Source organism: Vespula vulgaris, chromosome 4, assembly GCF_905475345.1.
Source record: "Vespula vulgaris chromosome 4, iyVesVulg1.1, whole genome shotgun sequence".
Lineage (NCBI taxonomy): Eukaryota > Metazoa > Arthropoda > Insecta > Hymenoptera > Vespidae > Vespula > Vespula vulgaris.
Window position 1 is genome coordinate 8,188,478 of NC_066589.1, and position 21,523 is coordinate 8,210,000.

General features: G+C 30.9%; 5 protein-coding genes and 1 long non-coding RNA gene across 14 annotated transcripts; 3 read left to right on the forward strand and 3 right to left on the reverse strand.

The window, feature by feature from the left end:
• Positions 1 to 99: 99 nt before the first annotated feature.
• LOC127063218 (tetratricopeptide repeat protein 29-like) lies at positions 100 to 2,649 on the forward strand. Its single transcript, XM_050992647.1, has 8 exons — positions 100 to 197; positions 266 to 504; positions 602 to 1,105; positions 1,158 to 1,384; positions 1,780 to 1,905; positions 2,162 to 2,273; positions 2,348 to 2,485; positions 2,561 to 2,649. The coding sequence occupies exons 1-8, from the start codon at positions 100 to 102 to the stop codon at positions 2,647 to 2,649; spliced, it is 1,533 nt and encodes a 510-aa protein (XP_050848604.1).
• A 390-nt stretch (positions 2,650 to 3,039) lies between these two features.
• On the reverse strand, positions 3,040 to 8,775 carry LOC127063011 (putative uncharacterized protein DDB_G0282133). 7 transcript variants are annotated; one of them, XM_050992148.1, is made up of 5 exons: positions 8,244 to 8,775; positions 7,632 to 7,880; positions 7,404 to 7,553; positions 4,268 to 7,323; positions 3,040 to 3,200 (listed from the first exon to the last, which is right to left on the reverse strand). In XM_050992148.1, the coding sequence occupies exons 1-4, from the start codon at positions 8,352 to 8,354 to the stop codon at positions 4,282 to 4,284; spliced, it is 3,552 nt and encodes a 1,183-aa protein (XP_050848105.1). In that variant the 5' UTR covers positions 8,355 to 8,775; the 3' UTR covers positions 3,040 to 3,200; positions 4,268 to 4,281. The 7 variants fall into 7 exon arrangements, with proteins under 7 accessions (XP_050848105.1, XP_050848104.1, XP_050848107.1 ...); XM_050992147.1 differs by having other exon boundaries at positions 4,277 to 7,323; positions 8,244 to 8,773; XM_050992150.1 differs by lacking the exon at positions 3,040 to 3,200 and adding an exon at positions 3,300 to 4,172.
• Positions 8,776 to 9,243: 468 nt separating this feature from the next.
• Positions 9,244 to 11,422, reverse strand: LOC127063021 (perilipin-1-like). The gene is made up of 3 exons (XM_050992188.1): positions 11,017 to 11,422; positions 9,902 to 10,302; positions 9,244 to 9,416 (listed from the first exon to the last, which is right to left on the reverse strand). Exons 1-3 carry the CDS (start codon positions 11,083 to 11,085, stop codon positions 9,272 to 9,274), a joined length of 615 nt encoding a protein of 204 aa, XP_050848145.1. The 5' UTR covers positions 11,086 to 11,422; the 3' UTR covers positions 9,244 to 9,271.
• Positions 10,860 to 15,823, forward strand: LOC127063025 (uncharacterized). Its single transcript, XR_007781243.1, has 3 exons — positions 10,860 to 11,065; positions 12,495 to 12,663; positions 15,497 to 15,823. It is a non-coding gene; the product is annotated as an uncharacterized LOC127063025 (long non-coding RNA).
• LOC127063019 (potassium channel subfamily K member 1-like) lies at positions 11,270 to 15,501 on the reverse strand. Of its 2 annotated transcripts, none has more exons than XM_050992186.1 (7): positions 15,246 to 15,501; positions 13,907 to 14,038; positions 13,573 to 13,762; positions 13,241 to 13,390; positions 12,998 to 13,147; positions 12,490 to 12,691; positions 11,270 to 12,358 (listed from the first exon to the last, which is right to left on the reverse strand). In XM_050992186.1, the coding sequence occupies exons 1-7, from the start codon at positions 15,459 to 15,461 to the stop codon at positions 12,175 to 12,177; spliced, it is 1,224 nt and encodes a 407-aa protein (XP_050848143.1). In that variant the 5' UTR covers positions 15,462 to 15,501; the 3' UTR covers positions 11,270 to 12,174. The 2 variants fall into 2 exon arrangements, with proteins under 2 accessions (XP_050848143.1, XP_050848142.1); XM_050992185.1 differs by having other exon boundaries at positions 13,241 to 13,456.
• Positions 15,824 to 16,166: 343 nt separating the features above from the next.
• LOC127063020 (TIP41-like protein) lies at positions 16,167 to 18,606 on the forward strand. Of its 2 annotated transcripts, XR_007781242.1 has the most exons (7): positions 16,167 to 16,333; positions 16,438 to 16,697; positions 16,773 to 16,952; positions 17,039 to 17,261; positions 17,344 to 17,502; positions 17,600 to 18,210; positions 18,283 to 18,606. XR_007781242.1 is itself a non-coding variant. In XM_050992187.1 (6 exons), exons 2-6 carry the CDS (start codon positions 16,519 to 16,521, stop codon positions 17,759 to 17,761), a joined length of 903 nt encoding a protein of 300 aa, XP_050848144.1. In that variant the 5' UTR covers positions 16,167 to 16,333; positions 16,438 to 16,518; the 3' UTR covers positions 17,762 to 18,606. The 2 variants fall into 2 exon arrangements, 1 of the variants encoding a protein (XP_050848144.1); XM_050992187.1 differs by having other exon boundaries at positions 17,600 to 18,606.
• The last annotated feature ends 2,917 nt before the right edge of the window (positions 18,607 to 21,523 follow it).

A 21,523-nucleotide genomic window follows, 5' to 3' on the forward strand; every position in this document is an offset into this window, starting at 1 on the left:
TATTGTAAGGATTTGTTCGATGATAGAAATTATGAGGAATTTTTTAAAAGGGATCATATCGATGAGATATATAAAAGGAGTTTGTTTACGAGAGATAAAATGAAAAATCTTACACAGGCAGAATTGCACAATGTTAAAAAGATTCGTAAAGATTTAAAGGCCATGTTACCGATGATACCATTTTCTGAAGTTAAACGGTTAACCAAAGATAAACTCATTTTCTGCAAATAATTTTCTACATTTAATCTTTTTTCTATTGATATCATTATACTCCTTACAGATTTCATTTAAAACACAATGAAGCAGTTATCGATGAACTTAAGGAAGAAGGTTTGGAAGAAGCAGCTGATTTTATTAAAAAATTAATTGATTTCAATGAAGAAAAAAGAAATATTGCTGGCCCTGGTACATCGATCTGGACAAAGCCGCGATTGATGGATCAACGAGATCTATTAAATAATCTTAAAGAAGCTTTAATAGCAATTGAAAATGCTAAGAAAATGGGTAATATTTTAATAATATTCGTTCTAAACAATGCAAAAAGCAAAGGGTGCTTTTCTTTTTTTAAATATCTTTAAGGAAACTTATTTTCTCTTTGCAGAACAGTGGACTGAAGCATCCAATTTTTGGATTAAAATATCATTATTTTTTCAATCGCAAGGTCCAGATTGGTGGTGGGTAACAAAAACACTTTATCAAAATGCCTTGAAAGCAGCTGAGTCTGTTAAAGAGGATAAGGGATACAATATTACTGTGGCACGATATCTTTATGGAAGATTTCTTTTCATGATAGGTTACTATGGAATATTCTATTTGTTAAACGATAATAAAAAAGAAATCATCATTAAAATTTCACTGGCTATTTTTGTAACGATAGAAGCTGAATGGCTCAAAGCGCTCGAGTATTTGGATATCGCGCGAGAAGCTTCAGAAGAAAAGATATGGAAAGTTACTTATACTTTAGACGAGAAACAAAAAACTATTTTTAAAGAATCTTGCGCTCTTATATATAAAATACTTATTGGTCTTGTTCAAAGAATTGACGAAGAAGATTCGGAGTTTGCTATACAAGCTTGCAATGAAGCTTTAGAAAGAGCCAAAGATAGCAAGTGTTTCTTTTTTTTTTTCCTTTCTTTTTTTTAATTAGCTTATAATGTTTTCTAATAAAAATAATTATTTTATACAAAGTCTTATATATTTCAAGCTAGCTGGTAATTATGATTACATAGCTAATGCATTATATGAGTTAGGAAGGGCACATTTACGTTATGGCTATGTGAAAGAAGCTTTGCAAGAATTTTCTAAATTACTTGCGATAGTTAAAAGAATACCAGATCCAAAAGGAATTTGTAATGCACACATGGAATTAGCCTTTGCTTATAAGGTAAAAAAAAAAGAAAAAGAAAAAGAATTATTAACAATACAATAACATATTAGATATTTTATAAATGATTAATTTAATTTACATGTAATTATATGTATAGTCACAGTGAGATAAATTTTTTTTATTTACTTTTATATTATACTTTATTATCTATCCTATTATTATAGTTTAATTTGATCAATTAGTTTTTACTTCCTAACAGTTCATTTTTATACAAAACATATTGTATCTAAGAAGCTACAACATATTCATTCCTATGAATAATACAAAAAATGTATTGATACATTTAGGGATATTTTTTTTTTACAATTAATCTTGTAAATATTATACACGATAAAGATAATAGTATCATCAATTGGAATTATCAATTTTCTTTGATTATTTTTCTTTCATAGGAAATTGATGATACTGAAAATACAGAAAAACATCTACAATTATTTAGAAAGAATGCTACCCAATTTAATTTACCATATAAACTTGCACAAGCGCATTATTATACTGGCGAATATTTATTAAATCAGGTTAATATATGATCCTTTTAATATATCATACATATACATATATACATATATATATATATACAAGGTGATTCGTGCAATCGTAACAGGCCATATTTTTTTTCTTGCGATCATTCGTTTTTCTCTTAAATTCGATCGCACAAAAATATAGCTTATTACAGTTTAATCATCTTGTATAATTAATATAATTAATCTAAATATATATATATATATCTTAACTTAATCTAAGCAATAAAAAAAAATTATTTACTATATTTAGATGAAACCAAATTTGGCAACGTCACATTTGGAAAAAGCATTTAGTTTATATTATGACCTTGGATATATTGAGGAAGCAGATCAAGCAAGATTTATCACTGGAATATCGAGGGGTAAAATTAAATATGTGTCTTTCTTTTATAATAAAATTAATTTTGTAGCGAATAATTTTCTCTCTTTTATACAGGACAAGAGCAAATCAATCGATTTATAAATCTGATATTAGAATGTGGAGAACATAATCAATATGCTTTGTTAAAAATGTGTAATTGGAAAAGCAACAGAGATATTTTTTGGACCGATAAGCAACGCGATATTGATACAGGTTTTTATGACTTCACTTATTTATACTACCTTGATATTACGATCTATTATAATTAAACATTATAACATATTACAGATTATCCTCATGAATATTGTGAATATTTTACATATCCAGTTCCGTCAATTTTAAATAATTCGACAAAAGAAAATTTAGAAAGTCAATAGTATGAGTATCTCTTAAAAATTGTGTCTTATATATATTTACCATCTTAATACTTGTAATTTAATAAAGAATGTATTCTCTCTCTCTCTCTCTCTCTCTCTCTTTCTCTCTCTCTTTTTCTCTCCCTCCCTCTCTTTCCTCTCTATGAATTAGAAAACAATAAAATTTGAAAACAAAAATAAAAAAAAAACTTTTTATGTGGATAAAATACTTAATATTTTTCTTCAGGAAGGCAAAATAGAAAGAGGATAAGAAATAAAAATTTTAATGCAAACAAAAATGATTGCATTGCATCAATGGATCAACTTAATTATATCTCAATTATTGCTATTTAAAACTTGACGTGTTTTTAATAGATCAAGTCAGTGATATGACCACAATGTATAAAAATCTATGATTAAGAATTTTTTAATTATCTTTAGAATATTCTTAAGCATAATTCAATAAAGTACAGATATTCTACAAATATGTACCTATTGACATACCCTTTGTATAAAATTTACTTTATTTCTGATTTTGTTCATTGATGTTTATCTTTGATATGGAATAATAACTGAAAAAGAAATAAAAAAAATAAATTTATACATTATGTATAATAAAAACGAAATTAAAGTGCCTTATATACATATACGATCATAATTAACGAATTAAATTTAAGTAATTAATTTTTTTTAATTTTACAAAAAGATCATCAATTTACATCGCTTGTATATTATACTATATTATTTTTAACGAATTATATATTATTAAATTGGAACAAAAGTTCGTAGCGTTTTTAAAATTAACGTTCAAAAATAATATTTAAACATTTATACATAGTTTTTTTTATTATAATAACGCGTGTGCCATTTCGTTCCATTATTTTTTGCCATCTTTGCGACAACTTTCTGAAACATCTATAATAGCATCCTTTCAAGAATTGGCAATCCTCTTGGGAAATGAACTGATGATCCAATTTTATAGACTTTCAAGGCAATGATGTTTGTCTCGTTAAAAGTATTTTATGCAAAGATCGAAATAAATGGAAGTACGAAACTTTGTGAAATGATTCGCTAATGGAAACGTCCATTAATCCAATTTTTTCTATTTTCTTTTTTTTTTCTTTTTATCCGTTAAATCGTTTAAATATCTGCATGCATTTGCGATGTCCATTGTCTTACAGCGAGTTTCCATTAAATTTTATCATCATCATCATCATCATCATCAATGATTGAAATGTTCTCAATCTTGTAGATAAGATATGTGTGTGTTGTGTATGTGTATGTATGAAGTGAAAGAAAAAGAGAGAGAAAGAGAGAAATAGAGAGAGAGAGAGAGAGAGAGAGAGAGAGAGAGAGAGAGAGACAATTTGCAATGTAAACTTTTAAAATATATAAATATATCTTTAGTTCCATTTTGAATTAGTTACATTTCACATATTTAAATGTCTTCTATTTTAAAACGCTATGTACTTTTGTTCAAATCTAATATACAAATCAAAATATTGCGTTTCTTCTTTTTCTTTTTTTTCCCCCGGAAACGCAATCTATAAATGATACCAAATATTTTTATTGAAGAAACTGATTTACAAAAGAAGACTAATTTACTGAAAGTAACAATTATATTTTAAAATTAACTTACTGAACTTACTAATTTCAATTTATTGATACATCATTATGGTCCATTTCTGTAGAATTGATTGGATCTAAAGATGGCATGTCAGCACTTTTCTGTATTTCCCGTGAAATATCCTCCAAAGTTTCTGGTTCCAATTGACTACATCTTATATTATGTTCTATGGTGCTTAGATGATTTTGTTGATCATTTGTGACTAAATCAAAAACATGTTCTACCATTTCTACTACTGTATTAACAGATTCTTTATTATTTTTGTTTATTGCACTGACCTCTTTACTTGTGGCAGGCTCGCTCAAAGTTGTCAAATCACTGAGTAATTTCTGAGCATCATTCGTGTATTCCTTTTCTTCTGATGAATGCGTAGTATTAGATATATCTACTTGTTTATCTATTTCTTCAGAATTCGAATTATCTTTTATTGACTTTGTATCAGATGTAAAAATGTTACTTTCATTACAGTTTTCTAAACTGCCATTATCCATAATTTTGTTTGTTTCATTCTTCTCATCTTTATTATCTGTACTCCTCTCATCTTTATTATCTATACTCTTCTCATCTTTATTATCTGTACTCTTCTCATGTTTATTATCTGTACTCTTCTCATCTTTATTATCTATAGTCTTCTCATCTTTATTATCTGTACTCGTCTCATCTTTTTCATTTAAATTTCCAATTGAATTATCAATTAAATTAATGTTAACATTTAATACAGAATTTTTAGAATTTAAATTTCTGCTATCGTCATTTATATAGCTATTCTGTTCTTCTTTCTCCGCTTTACTTATTTCAATTTTTTTCGTTTTATGTTCTTTTTCTTCTATTTCATTCGCTTTTTCCTCCATGTTTGTCTCATATTCCTTTCTATTCGTTGCACCATCTTTATCGTTCGTCTCGTCTTCTTTCGTTTTCTTCGTTATATCCTTTATTTCACTTATATTATTTTCCATTTCATTTGTATTATTTTCTGTTTCATTCGTATTATTTTCCATCTCATTTGTTTCCTCTTTTTTTTTTTCATTTGTATTAATTTCCATTTCATTTATATCAATTTCCATTTTATTTGTATTAATTTCCGTTTCGTTTGCTTTGTCATTTCCTTTTTCATTTTCCTCTGTTTTATTTTCTTCATCATTCGCTACAATTTCTTTTTCCTTCATCGTATCTTCTTTCTCCTTTACGTTATCTTCTTTAACTTTTTCTGTTTTATCTTCCTCCTTCTCTTTTGTATCATTATCATATTCTTCAATATTCTTATTTTCCTCATCTCTTATCTCATTTATTTTCTTCTTATCTTTATCCTCTGTCTCTTCGTTAACTTCTTCCTTTTTTTTTTTTAATTGTTCGATGTCTTTAACCGTATCATTATTAGAGCCATCATTTTGATTCTGATCATCGTCAATATTCTTTGAAGTATTGTTATTTTCTGTAGGAGTAAGCACCGACTCAATTTGTTCCGTACTTTCAGATATTTCATCTTTGCCCTCGATAACTTTAATAGAATCTTTACAAATAGGCTCTGTAACTGTTTCTATCGCTTCAGATTCTTTTGTATCTTTTTCATCTGTGGTACTACGCCTTCGTAACGAATCTTTCTTTTCGTTCTTAACAAAAGAGCATTTTGTGTCCTTATTTGACTTTTTTATCGTATCTTGTGTTACGTTATTTTGATTTGTTACATCCATAGTTTCCGATTCTTCGTCATCATTAACACTAAGAGTAATTTCTTCGTTTTGTTGTTCATTTATATCATCATTGAATTTCTCTGTACGCGATTTATCAACTTCCTCCTCATCTCTGCATTTATCCTGAATCTTTAACTTATGCAATTTTAATTCCAATATTTTAGAGTGAGTTAATTCGTGTGTAACTAGTTTAAGTTTATTCTCGAATGTTATACCGCATTCACGACAAATACATTTTTTCGTTTTATTTAAATTCGTTTCATCCGGATCTGTGTTATCGGATGATGTTTCTCCTTCCGAAATCTTTAATATCTTAACAAAACTTCTACGTAATCTTTTTGATGTAAAATTCTTTATCTCTGATAACGAGGTGTTTTCATTGATAGATGTTGAACTTGAACTCGATTTTGTTTTCTTTCTCTTTCCAGTTATATTATTACTTGCATGCGATTTAGACTTAATAATTGATTGTTCGTTTGAATTCTTTTCCTTTGTACTATCTTCGGTAAATGATGAATCATCGCTTGTATTGTCTTCCCTCAATCGTTTCAAACGTCCTGAAGTTATATCTTGTTTCTTTCTCTGAGAATTATCAGTATCGACGTCCGACAAAGAATATACTTTTTTATCTTCTTGTTGAAGCCCTTTTGCTCTAGTAATTCGTAATGTTTTATTCGAAGAAATATCAGTATCGGAGTAGTGATTGCGCGTTGTAGATTTTTTCTTCACAGGTTTTGCGTCTTGCAATTTTGACTTTGACTTTGACTTAGTTTCTTTATCATGTTTGATCCTTTTAATACTTTTAGTTTCACTATCACTGCTGTCACTTTTCGCATTTACTTTCGAACGTTTTTTACCTATTTTTGGTTTATTATCAGATCCATTGGAAAGCTTTCCTCGAGATTGCAAAGGTTCCGTATCCATTTTATCCTCTACGTCGACTTCACTTTCACTATCTGTTATAATATATAAATTATTACCGTAGCTATCCTTTTCAACTTTATAAGTCTTATGTTGTTTAAATGTTACATCAGTCAAAACATCTTTTAAGAATACTGCACATAATTTTGTATCTGTCCGAATTGGTTTTTTAAGTCTTGTTATACATTTACTAGGATCCATGCTTGTCCAACATGTTTTACATACTGTTAATCTAGTCTTATAAAATCTATACATATCTTCACCATCTTTCACAGAAGTTTTACATGCATCACAAAAGCGAGACTTTAGTCGAGGAGATCCTACATTTTTATTCATTGTAACTTCGGAATTCTCTTCCCTCACGCTAGAATCGGAATCAGGATTACTTAAAATATATGATCTTGTTTTCATTGATGCGGTGATGGTGGTTTTTCGTTTTATTACAATTGTATTAACCTACAACGAATATATTCAAAAAAGTTATATAAAAACTAAAAGATAAGAAAACTAAAAAGTAATACAAAAATATATATTACCTTAGGTAACGTTGAATAGTCTTTATTTTTATCAAACCTATCTCTTTCTTTAGAAAATTCTAAATATAGAGATTTTAAGTCAAACAATATATCCAAGCTGTATCTACATGATAGACACATTAATATAATTTCTTTGTTGTATTCAACAAGCTATAAAATATAAAAAGTTTTAATAATATCAAAAGTTTATAATTTGATTTTATATTGATAGATCGAATAAATTCATACATCGTCTTGGAAAAGCTGCTGAACTTTAGATATTAGATCTTCATTAAAATTGTTCAAAGGATGGAGACAATGATTCAAATATCCTCTCTTCTTTGTTTCCAAACAAAAAGTACAGCACTTTCTTTCATAAATTTTAGATCCTATAGTTTTACGAGCTTCTTTATACTTCTTCAAAAAATCATTACATTGTCTTAACTCAAATGCACATTTATAACAAACCCTGTTTGTTTTGTTGATGTTCTTCTCGACCTATATCAAAGACAATAAATCTTGTCAAAGAAATATAATATTGTAATAAATAGTTTTATACATTACATATACATTGTTTAGAATATATATAAATATAACAGAAGATTAACAATTAAATTGTAAAATTGCTCAAGCATTATACCAACTACATAATCCAATGAAAATAATCTAATGAATGTTCAGGTGCATTGTATTAATTTATAAAATAGATACTTCTATTGTAAAACGCTAAAACGTTGAAACGTGAGATGGAATGTGTTCATTTGCGCACGCCCCAACCTAAGTATTTCTAGAATTTGTTTTGATGAAACATAAGTATTACTTTTCGTATTTTGTATGGAAAAACACAAAAAATGAATGTACCTTTAAAGACAAAAACTTTTCAACATCGCCACGTAAAGATTTATAGTTAGTAGGCGTAATATCAAGAAAGACGCCTTCATCGGTGAGACACAAAAAACAATATTCTGACATGGTCACATATGTTTTACACAAATTAGTGTAGAATAAAAAAGAAAATAATATGATTGCATGAAAGCAAATATTTATATTAATATCATGTGTACATACACATACGCGACAACATTTATAAAATCTTCGTTCACACAACTCTGATTTGGCGGTAACGACGAGCACCGCTATGCTAAAATGGCCGACATATTATTCGATATATCGAATCTAATCATCGCAATATCACTTTAACAATCGATTTCTATTTTTCGCAAAGCGCAACTTTATTATTAGATCACATATTTCAATGTAAACGAAAAGATATCATCTATTCAAATTTAATTTTGTTTTAATCGAACGATTTTTATCTTTACGCTTCATATACAAGATTATAGATAAATAAATAACATCGTAAATGTTGTCAAGTTCAACGCATCTTATCAAAATGTTTTAATTTCAGCTATCATAAATATATTTCAGAATCGATAAATGATAAAGAAAGAAAACCCAAAAAAAGAATTTATCACGACTTATATTACTATCATAACAATGAATATACAGATTTCAATAAAGTTCGTGGAGTTTGTGCATTATTTTATTTTTTTGTTTTTTTTTTTGTTTTTGTTTCGTTTTAATTGTCAAATTTTGTTAAATAAATAACATATATAATAATATCATAATGGAAATACTTATTAAGGGGAATCTTATTATATAATAAGACAGTTATATTGCAATAACGACTTATAAATATATGAACGAGATCTCTATAATTCACCATCAACGCTATAAAATCAAATAAAATATATATATATATATATATATATATATATATATATATATATATCTATCTTATGTTGAGTGAATGTACATACTTCAAGGATGTTATCTTTTTCACGAGTGTCTACAGTAAAGATAATCAAAAAATTTTTTTAATATTATAATCACTTAACATTCTGAACAATATTATTATTCTTATCATCTTTTTTTTTGGCATCTTTATTCATGGATGCTTCCAGTTGATCCACATATCCGACGATGTTGGAGAACATAATAACAAATGTATTCACCGTTGATGAGGCTAAAAGTCTACAACAGAAATATAAAATATCTTAAGAAATTAACAGCGAAATATAATGATAGGAAATTTATATATAAAATATTATTATATATACTATATATTTCTAATAGATAGGTCGAAGAATAGAAAAATACAAATTTTTGTCAAAATAGGATAAGTACGCTGATATATTCTACATTGTTGTCTTTTGTTTACGGTGTATACATTTTATAAATTCAATCAGATACGACATGTATTATCAACTTTCAAATCAAATCTAAGACTCAACAATACATATTACGATTGTAATTTAAATATTATAAATATTATAAATATTATTTCTCTTCGCAAAACTAATAATTCTGACTTATATTCTTTTATTAACCACACATTAGAAATATATAATTATATATTTTATTTTATTATTATATATCACACATATATGAATATATGGAAATTATTAAATTAACGTAACGTTACTTAACATATTTAATATTAATAAGATCGCAATTACCTGATATTATTGCTGATATTTTGAAAGATCTCGTACGGTGGTAATTTAATGGAAGGTACTTTCTCTTCTAAAAAGTCCAAACCAATACAAACGAAATTGTCGACAGTTTTCATTGGTGTTTCCAATGTCTCGCCTATCCGATTGGTCATTGGACCAATGTATTCGGCACCTTTACTCAATCCATTTTCTAAGCTATCAAACACAATGGTAACGGATTCATGGGATTTTTTAACCGTTTCATACGCTTGACAAAAGGATGAGGTTACCGATAAAAATATCGGTAATCGAAAGAAACGTCGTGTGCAGATCATACAACTATCCTCTTCTTTCTTAATTAATTTATTATTGTTATTAGACATCGGATTTGCAAGATCGTTCGTGCCAGTCATAATACTGAGTTGCTAAAAATATAAACAGAAAACAAACAAACGAAGTTCGACATCATATCTTCATAGTCGTCATGCTATTGGTCGATTTTCCTATACGGAAATATAAAATCAATTCCGACAAACGAATAACTTGTATTTACAACGTGATAATAATCATTTTCCAAGAAACTATATATATTTATTTCGATGGAAAATAACGAGAAACAAGTATAAATATTAACTGATAATAACAATAACAATAACAATAAGAATTCTACTATTAAAAAAAAAAAAAAAAAAAAAAGTTTCCTAGAGGATTCGAACTATATTAATACTAGGAGAAAAGGATTAAGGTTTGTACACAAGAGAAAGTTATCGAATGCGAACGAGCACTTTTCAAAATTCTACGCCACACATACCACACGCACACAAATATATATATATATATACACACACATATATATAACGTATAACACAAACAGTGGAAAAAAACATTACTAATGATAAATATTATACGTATACATATACATATATATATATATATATATATCATTCGGATGTATAAAAATAATAATACTTAACACGTCACACTTCGTTCGTTTTGAAGGTGTTTCTAAAGGAAGAACAAAAAAAAAGAAAATGAAGGAAAAAAAAGAAGGTATTACGTGAACCAATGTGCACGTGCAATGACAAATGTGGACACTGAATATCTTCGAAGAGTTCTACTCATTGTCAAATAATACGCACACGATATGCGATGCGCACAATAGTCGAAGGGGTCTCTCTGATCTCGAAGGTACTTTTGGAGTTATCCATACTCTTTCACCGAATGATTATTAACACTCTTCCTTTCTCTCTCTCTCTCTCTCTCTTTCTTTCTGTCTTTCTCTTAACAGAGTCTTTTATTAACGTAATTCGTGGAAGTCGGTGGGGTTCACAACGAAGTACTTAGATTATTGTCCCGCCGAAATTGTTTTCTTCTTTATTTTCTATTTATTTGTTGTCTTTTTCTTTCTCTTTCTCTCTCTCTCTCTCTCTCTCCTATGTATCTCTATTACTGTTTCCTCTTTCCCTCCCTTAATATCTCTAAATATAGAGGGAACGACCCTGAAGTAAAATTCTGCTTTATTAACAAAAACCAAACCTCTCGCGACGTCGATCGAAGCTACGACTCGCCCCACTCTTTCCGACTCGATGCTTTCTTTCTATCCCTTCTTTCTCTCTTCCTCTCTTTCTCTCTCTCTCTCTCTCTCTCTCGCTCGCTCGCTCGCTCTCTCATGACGTCACGCGACAATTGAAAACCCACCACAACGCGGGAAAATTCAAATTCGATTTCACGATTTATACCTATGTAACTTCACCAGCGTTTTATTTATTTATTTATTTATTTATTTGTTTGTTTGTTTATTTTTCTGCTTTCGTAAATTCTTTTAATAATTTTTATTCGACGTAGAGAATCGTCGATCGAAACTACGGGAGTCGTTTCAATATGGACGCTTTCTCTCTCTCTCTTTCTCTCTTTCTCGTGACGTCACGCGAGAGTTGGAAATCTACCACAGCGCGGGAAAATTCAAATTCGATTTTGCGATTTATACCTACGTAACTCTACGTTAATTTTCTTTTTCTTTTTTTTTTTTTTGATTCTATACATTCTTTCTATTTCTATCGTGACGTCACGTGAAAACTATAACGCGGGAAATTTAAATATATTTGTCGTTTTCTCTCTCGTAAACATATTTATGTCGATCGTAATATATTCGTGTATTTATTTATTTATTTTTTTTTTGTTATTAATTTTCTACTAGTTACTATTTATAATATCGAATCGTCGATATAGATAAATATATTGATTCTATATCGAATTATTATTTGTAACGATTCTAGATGAATTAAATTCTAGATGATTTAAACGCTCGACTCGTAAACGACGATTTGAACGATCGGTTTTTTCGGAGGTGTTGTCGTTGCGGATGCTGCGATATCTCGTAATACGGCTTCAACAGCTTCTTCCCATTCTTTTTCTTTGGAATCTGATCGATCCGATTGTGACCACTTTAATCGTGGCATCGAGACCACTGTTAATACTTTCCTAAAAATTATAGAGAATTTTTGTTGATCGGAACGACGATCGGAACGATTGAAAATTATAAAATAAAACAAAATAAAATAACAATAACATATTTCGATAGATGAAATCATATATTGATATATTTTTGATACCTCAGATCAGAATGAAGAGCCGACATATCACCACCAGCATGTTCACCTAATCTTCGAATCGTTTCTGCCAAGGGTCCGCTCAATGCTTGCAATCTTCTCCAAGATTGAGCGTACTGTCTTCTCACTAGTTCTATGATGGTACTGGTCAATGCTAAGCCCACCAGGATGTATAAGGTACACAGTAACGTATACTTTGGCTTCTCTGCATGGGATCGACGATACGAAGCGTAGCTATAATTACGTATAGACAAACTGCGCGAAGATATTCAAAAGTCAATCAAAGTTACTTCGCTTAAAAGAGTTTCTACTGTGACCAGGACGTGAAAGTTCTACCAAATCAATTCTCTAATATATCAAAATCTCGTTATAATCAAAACTTCAAAATACCTATTCGATTCGTGCGGTCAATATGTTTATTTTTTTCCTTTTTTCTTTTTTTTATTTCTTTTTCTTTTTCTTTTTTCACAAAAAAAAAGTCACACAAATCATATCGTTTTCGAACACTTACTGGGAACAAGATCGCCAAATCCTATGGTAGTCATCGTCACGAAACAAAAATAAAACCCTTCGAAAAAGCCCCAATCGTCTTCCCAAAGCATGAACATACCTGCGCCGCACGCCAAATATACGAAAAGTAATGCTACTGCTGCGACTGCACCTAAATAACAAAGAAAAAAGATATATCGACTTTTCGGATTGCAATCGAACGATTTATCTTTGTTCTTCTTTCCAAACGTTCTTTTTTAATTACCAACTGATCTTCTCCCAGCTAGATTCATAGTAAAGCAAGGTGTGGCTGTTAGGAACGATAATCTCGATTTTGCTATAACAGTTAACTGGACAACAGCCTCGGCGAAAAGTTTGCCCCAATCGGCAATTACGGTCAAGGTTAAGGGAATTCCTATGATGGCGAAGAGAATGCAAAAAATTCTTCCATAATTCGTTGACGGTACTACGTTTCCGTAGCCTAAAGAATAGGGACAAAAAAAAAAGAGAAAAAAGAAAAAAAGGAATACGAATTTATCTTTCACGATAGAAAATATTTCTTATATCTTTAGAGATGAACAAAATATTGTAAGTTACCGATCGTTGTGAGAACCGTGCTAGCAAAAAATACAGCTTGAAGGATGCTCCAGCGATCGGTAGAAATCGCTGGTAACTCTGCCAATCCTCGATCATCCTGTTCAATGGCTTCCGTTACGAAACTGACCAACATACCAGCTTCGGCAGTTTCTTGAATCGCCTCCTCGTATTCTCGTAATTTTACGTTCACCTAAAAGATTAATTTTTTATTCTCTCTCTCTCTCTCTCTTTCTCTTTTTTTTTCTTTCTTCCTCTTTTCGTCAGATATTATAGATATTAACACACGCACATAGAATTGTAATCTAATAAGTAGCAAGAAATTTCGTATACTCGCCAGAGTTCTCAAGTTGGTCACATCGGTATTGTTAGAAATCGTATCGAGAAATCTGTATCTTTGCGTACGTAATTTCGTACGTAATCTTTCTAATCTTGCTAATTCTGCTGGAAGCTCGATCTGTCGAAAAACCTGAAATAATTTGTTAGGATATAAATAAAATTGCGTAAAGAAAATTTGAACAATTGAGATCATTCTAATCGTGTTAATTCCTTCGATAGAGTTCGATTTGTTTGAAAGATACGATGACTTTCGAATTTCGAAATTTCGAAATTTATAAAGAGAAGTTCAAAAGTAATCTCAATTAATTATTATTTCGTGTATAATAGAAGAATATATAACGAAAATTGTCCTTTTTACTATTTTTGGTCGATTATCAGAGAATTAGAATTGTGTGCAACGAAGAAGAAAAAGGAGTAGAAATATGATTCTCTTTTCCATTTTTAAACGCACTTGACAATAAAAGGTATAAGTTTTCTGAAAGAAGATCCGGTTAGTCGCTTCCGCTTGAACATGAGTGTGTCCACTCAACGTTAATGTACATCCAAAGCGTTTAGAAACAAACGCTGCATGGATTTGTAATTTCAAGTACGATAAAATTAGATTTTATTTATCTTATTTATTTTTAATCGTACGATAGTCTCTTATTTTCTCTTTTTTTTTGTTTTTCTTTGTAAATATTTTTAAATCGTTCAAAGTAAAGATATATTTTAAATTATTTAAATATTTGTAAATTATTCAGCAACACGACGCTAAACTAAAAAACTAAATACCATTAGAAGAAAGATAATAAGTGAATTAACGACCCGAACTAAACATTGAACAATTTATTTAAGAAATGTGATAGGCATGTAATAAATTTTTTTTTCCTTCTTCCTTTCCTTTCTTACAAATACACGATCAAGTATATAAACGCGATGAAATTCTCCGTGGAAATTCGTACATTTGTAAAATCCAGCCGTGAACGTTCAAGTTGAAATACCATTTTCATCGGCCTGCTCTCTTCAACAACTAAAAATAGAATCGAATTGGATAGCCCGAGAGCGAAGCGTTTGTTGTAAAAACAAACTTATTTCTCCCGAAACTGATCGTTTCGTATTTACTTATGTATAAACAAAGTAAACGTAACGATTCTTTGCTTCTTCGTTTATTGCGTAAATGAACGAAAATAATATTGCTCGGTAGTATATAAAAAAAGAATTTTTGAAAATAAAACGATTAAATATTTTATCTATTTATTTATTTGTTTGTTTGTTTGTTTATTTATTTATTTTTTATACGATTATAAATTAATATATTGCATTAGCAATAATTCTAAAGTTGATTTTTTATAACTCACCATACCACCGGCTGCCGTATAAACCATCAATGTTATTAAAAGACCGACATGTCCAGCAACAGATTTTATTTTTCTCATAGTTTCTTCTCGTAAAAAAGGTTTAATTTCGTCAGAATTTCGAATATCATTTGAAGATTCTGATCCGTTGATATCTTTGCTAACTCCATTGTATTGGCCAAGTTCGATAGACGAATTTGTTTTTTTACTCACTGTCATTATATAAACGAATAAATTGAAAATATTTTCAATAGCAGAAACTGTGCAAACGGAACAAGCAATCGTCGCGGACTGATGCAGATTCCACAAGGATCTTCGATTACTTCAAACACGTCTCTCCCGAATAAGATCGAATGGAACTCCATCTCTTCGGTTTTATCTACCAATTCAATTTACCCGCCACTCCAAGCGTCATCTAACGACGAAGCGTTCAAACTAATTTTCTCTTTTTTCTTTGTTTTCTTTCTTTCTTTTTTTTTTTTTTTCATTTATTTTATATCAATTATAAACTATTATCGCGTAACAAGAGACATATTGTAAATGATTAGTATTAAATAAAAGTTTCTTCGATCATTTTTAAATTGCAGTATTTTTCTTTTTTTTCTTTTTTTATTTTATACTTCGAAGTATAAACATTTGTATTCTTGGAAACTTCCATGCTTTTATTTTTTTTTTTTATAAAGGAATGAATGAACTTTCAAATCTTTACTATATATGATTTACTATTCATAAAAAATTATTTGAGCATTTTTTCTTCTTTCAAATCATTGCGGATATTGTCATGGTGATCACCCGGTATAACCAACGAGTAGGTCCCTCTAGCTGCAGAAACAGTAAGATAAATTTATTATGAACTGTATTATAAACTTAAAATTGTACTTTTCGTCAGTTTCCATCATGCAAAACTTGTGCTAGTTTTGTTGTTTATTGATACATTATTTGTTTTAAAAAGAGGAAATTTTAAAGAATATAAAAAAAAAAAACGTATACGTATGTGATATTTGAGATTTGAAAATTATATTCTATAACCAAAAACTGTTCGTTGTGAAAGTTTTTCTTGAAATTTCGTCAATCATATGAATGCTTAAAAGGTTAGGCGTAATTTTTTTTTTTTGTTTAAATAATATCAATTTGTGACGATATAAAATATAATAAAAGCAATATTGATACTAAAATAAAATCTTTATCGTTTCAGTTGTATTCGTAGATAGATAACTAAGATAAAAATTAAAACATGTATCAAGACACTAATATTTTTTAACAACAAGTTTTGATCATGACAACGGTGAAAGTTCATGGCGGAATAGATATATTGCGGCTACCTGTTAATGAAGAAGAGCATGTCTTTCCACCATGGCAAATCAAATACACTCAATCTCATATACTTCACTCCAAGTGTTCAAAAAGCGAGAATGGCTGCGGTGACCAAGACGCTACTGCTTGCCAGTTTTGCATGTATGATATTTTTATAATTGCTATTATATTATATGGTCGAGCAATACTTATATATTTGATAAAAATCTTTGATAGATATAGTAAAACTTTAGAACTGCCACATATGCCAGATATGGTATTTCCAAATAACGTATTAACTCTGAAACATCGAGATGGAGCTGTTTTGCAATTCAATGCGCTTGATGCATTAAAATATGTTTCTAATGGGAAAATCAATGTACAACTTGCTTGCGCCGAAGCATGGAAAGAATCAAGGTAAACGTGATATTTCTACCAAAGTACGTACATATAAATTATAGATTAAATTTATATTGAACGCGATATGCAAACATTTATGACAGATCCGAAAGCAGTGAATTTTTAGAGGAGAAAGTTAAGCCATTCGATTGGACTTTTACAACCAATTATACAGGTACAATATCTGGATTTCATTTGGAAGAAACAAATGAAAGAATTGATTTAGACAAATTGAGAAGAAAAGAAAAAATTAGGTTTTATCATGATTTAACACTTTTTGAAGACGAGCTTCATGATAATGGCATCGCTGTATGTTCTGTTAAAATTGTAAGTTGTAAAATGTAATGTGATAATTACGTATGTTAATCGCTAAAACTTATACATCTTTATCTATTACTTGTTTCATTAGCGTGTAATGCCTACTAGTTTCTTCATTCTCCTACGTTATTTTTTGAGAATTGATAATGTTATGTTAAGAATAAAGGATACTCGCATTTATCACGAATTTGGGCAAAATTATCTGCTACGAGAATTTACAACTCGGGAAGCCAAAGTTCAAGACATTCATGTAAGTATAATGTCATTGTAATTTAACAACTATATGTAAAATAATTTTCTTTATTATTTTTAAACAATAAATTATAAAAACAATATATCGTCAATAGGTATCTCCAGTATTGTTCATAGAACCAAGTGAGATAGCACCTCACTTACCGCTAACTGAAAGTTACTATCATAAATTGATTGTACAATCGAAAGAAGAATCGAAAATAGAGGATGGAACGTCGACTTCTGTTGATAACACAGTAGATAATACTATTACTTAATCTTTATAGACATTTTCTGAAAAACAAAAAAAAATGAGTGATATCAAATATACTCAATCACAATTTATTACCTAAAGAAAAAGAACTAAAAACTTGCACGTATTTTGCAATTGAAAAAAAAAAAAAATTATAAAATACTTTTCAGAAAATATATAGGATATTGATTTTATATGATGAATATAATTTGCTTGAAATCAGGCCACAGTAGTACAGAAAAGGAGTATGTAATTTCTATATGAGATGCAACGTATAAAAAAAAAAAAAAAAAAAAAAAAACTGTTAAACAATAATTTTCTGTTTAATCCGTAATAAAGTCGTTTCACATAAAAAAAAATTATCAAATATCTTTGTAGTATAAATTATTTACTGGAATCAAGTATTTCATTCGTATCCATTAGCTTATCAGAAGAAAGTCATTATCAAACGAGAGATTAAAATATCTATTTCTGGTAAGATACAATATAAATATATAGCTCCGTAATAATAGATCCACGCATTAATTTTCCCATTTGATTTTTTAGATGAACGTCTTAATTCTGGATACAAATAGTTCGATAAGACAACACATTACGTCTTGAGTATAATGTTGAATGAAAATGAAAATGATATAAAATGGGGCAGATCGTATAACGAGGCAACCGTACTATAAACGTATTCATAAAGACCAACGATATACTGATAATAAAATCGTACATCTATACATACTGAGACAACGTATGTCTATATACCGATAGATTTCATTTCAGAATTATCAACGAGTTTTGTCTTCAAGGAATAAAATCAATAGGTATACAGCAGTTGTAATATTATATAAAAAATATAATTTCAATTTTGCAAAGATTTCATTAATGCATTTGTCACTTACGACGTATATTATCGAGATTTTTTTTTTTCTTTTCTTTCGTTCTTTCTCGTAAATTTTCGTTCTTTTTTTCGATAATTTATTTAAAGATATTCCTCGATATCCTTCCTTCACTCATTTTAATTATTTTACGAGAATTTTCAATAGTCATAGAAATGATTATTGGATGCGTCGTAGGTATCGATGACAACATCATACGTTTCCATAATACACCCGTAGAAATGGCAATTCCCAGCCATATGCTTTACATAAAGCCACACCTTCGACTTGCATAGTCGATGTTAAGCGGGTGTGACTAGAGCGAATGGGCACGTACAACGAAAACAAAGATTTCTTCATATGTACATACATGCACACACATATATATATACACATATACATATATAGCGATCCGACTTTTCATAAGCGAATTCATGTTTAAATATAAATCATTCTAAAGAATATAGAAACAATCGGATAAACGCAAATCAGATGTACGTTTCAAGATAATCGTTTAGAAAGATTTAATAAGATAATCTAATTACGAAAATAATATTATAAAAACTAGGACCCGATGAAAATCATTTAGAAGAAAGTAGTACGACATATTCATAATAACGTTAATTTTCAAAGGAGGCCAAGGATACTATGTAATACGAACGCGAGTCGTTCGCGTAATAACGATGTTACGCTGTTGTTGATGTCATGAGCATTAAGTTGGCCCATATATAATGCAGACTTTTTTTTTTCTACCATACGTATTCATGAATCAAGAAGAATGAGCATACATTGAGAGAATTCAAAGCTTTAATCCGCAATCAATGACAGGTGAATGAATAATAATATCTTGATTGATTGCTATCAGCTGACACGATCGAAACGTTAAATTTTTTTATTTCCTCCTAGCAGAGATCGATCGATCTACCAGACACGATCATTGAAAGAAACTCTTTCATCAAATTGAAAGAGAACTTGGTCATGAAAATTATATTTCTCTCTCTCTCTTTTAAGATACCAATAAATTATTGTAAGTTCAAAGTTCAAGACTCCTATATCACATGGTACTACTAACTTTCTTATCGAGTTTTAAGTTTGGTCTATGCAACCGTATTTCTTTCTCTCCCTCTCTCTCTCTCTTATTCTTTCTCTCTTGGCACGCGTTAAGTCGCGCATCAGCCAAGGCGTAAGCCAATTTTTAGTTCCTAAACTAAAGCAAGTCCTCCTCCTGGTCGTTCTTCCCCGGCGATATCTGACCTTGGAAAGGTCACGTCTCTTTCACACACACCTCGCCGCATTCCACGAGAGTACCTCGGTCGTTCTTAGCGAATGCAATTGTATACTTATCGCTAAGAGATCCGTACGAGGTACGAGTTCAGAGACTTGGATTTGGATAAATAGATAAGGACGAAGTAGATGTAGCAAGGTCACGTCTGGAAACTATCCGAAGGTACCTACATATTAATCTGTGCGTGCGAGGATGTATGTATGTGTATATATATATTAATTATTGTAAAACAAAAAAAAAAGATAAAACATACGACACAAGAAAGGAAGAAAGGAAGGAAATATCAATTGCAAAATCTTTGGAAAAATTTCGATCGAATGCTGGATCGATTCGATAAGAGATCGACGTGTCGTCGTCAATCGAGTGATCCTGGAGTAAACTCGTTACGGCCATGCTCGGAGAGCAAGGAGTGCGTGTAAAAACTTGGGTGAACTCCAGCGCGAAAAGGGAAGAAAAAGAAAGGAGGGAGAGAGAGAGAGAGAGAGAGAGAGAGAGAGAGAGAGAGAAAGATAGACAGATAGAGAGAGAGAGAGAGAGAGAGAGAAATGAAGAGGAGTGGAGAGAAGGTTGGAGTAGGCGCTCGTTCCTGGGTGAAGCTCGAAGGGTACCCCTCACTCTCCTCGCCATCCTCGGCAGCACGATCGCCATCATCAGCGTCACTAGAAGCAACAGCAGCAACAGCAGCAGCAGCAGCAGAAGTAGCAGGAGTCGCCCTTCAATGTGCCAGTGTGCGTAGGTGTTTCCGGCCTGGCCGCCATCGGCGTCCTCATCGTCGTCGTCGTCGTCGTCGACGACGACGACGACGACGACGACGTGCAACGGAGTGGTCTGCCGCGTCGCGTGTAAAAGAGAAGCATACAGAGAAAGAGAGAAAGAGAGAGAGAGAGAGGAAGAAGAAGGTATGCGAGCCACGAATACTTCTCTGTCTTTGTATATACGTACGTACATACGTATGTATATGTGTGTATACGTGCACTCTTTCTCTCTCTTTTTCTCCCTCTCTCTCTCTCTCTCTTTCTCTCTCTCACTCCCTCTTCCGAAAGAGAGAGGAGCAGCCTCGGCCGGAAGCAGTTACTCGTACGATGCAACGAAAATATCAGGCGTCCGTTTCGCAATCAGCCGACCCGCGTTCGTCGAGTTTAATATAGAACACTGGTGGTGGTACGCCCAGTCGCAAAAACACACCACGCACGTTGCCTTCGCTCGTGTAAACTGGCTACTATGTCTCTTTCTATCTCTATCTCTCTTTCTCTCTCTCTCTCTCTCTCTCTCTACCCCTCTTTCTTACTCTCTGTGTACACGCGAAAGCTCCGAGATCCAACCTTTTAATGGACGACTCCCAATGGACACCACCACCACCACCACCACCACCTTCTTCTTCGTGGTATCCTTCTTTTTTTTTTTCATCGTGACCTTGACTCTTCGGATGGCATTTTTGTATGGTAGAGACTCTAACACATCCGTTGGATCTGTCTCTCGAGGAGAAAGAGAAGGAGAAGGAAGAAGAAGAAGAAGAGGAGGTGGAGGTGGAGGAGATGCAGAAGGAGAAGAAGTAAAAGAAGGAGGAAGAAGAGCAGGGGAAGGAGAAGAAGAAGAAGAAGAAGGAGACACCGAGGAGCAGCGAACTCTGACATCT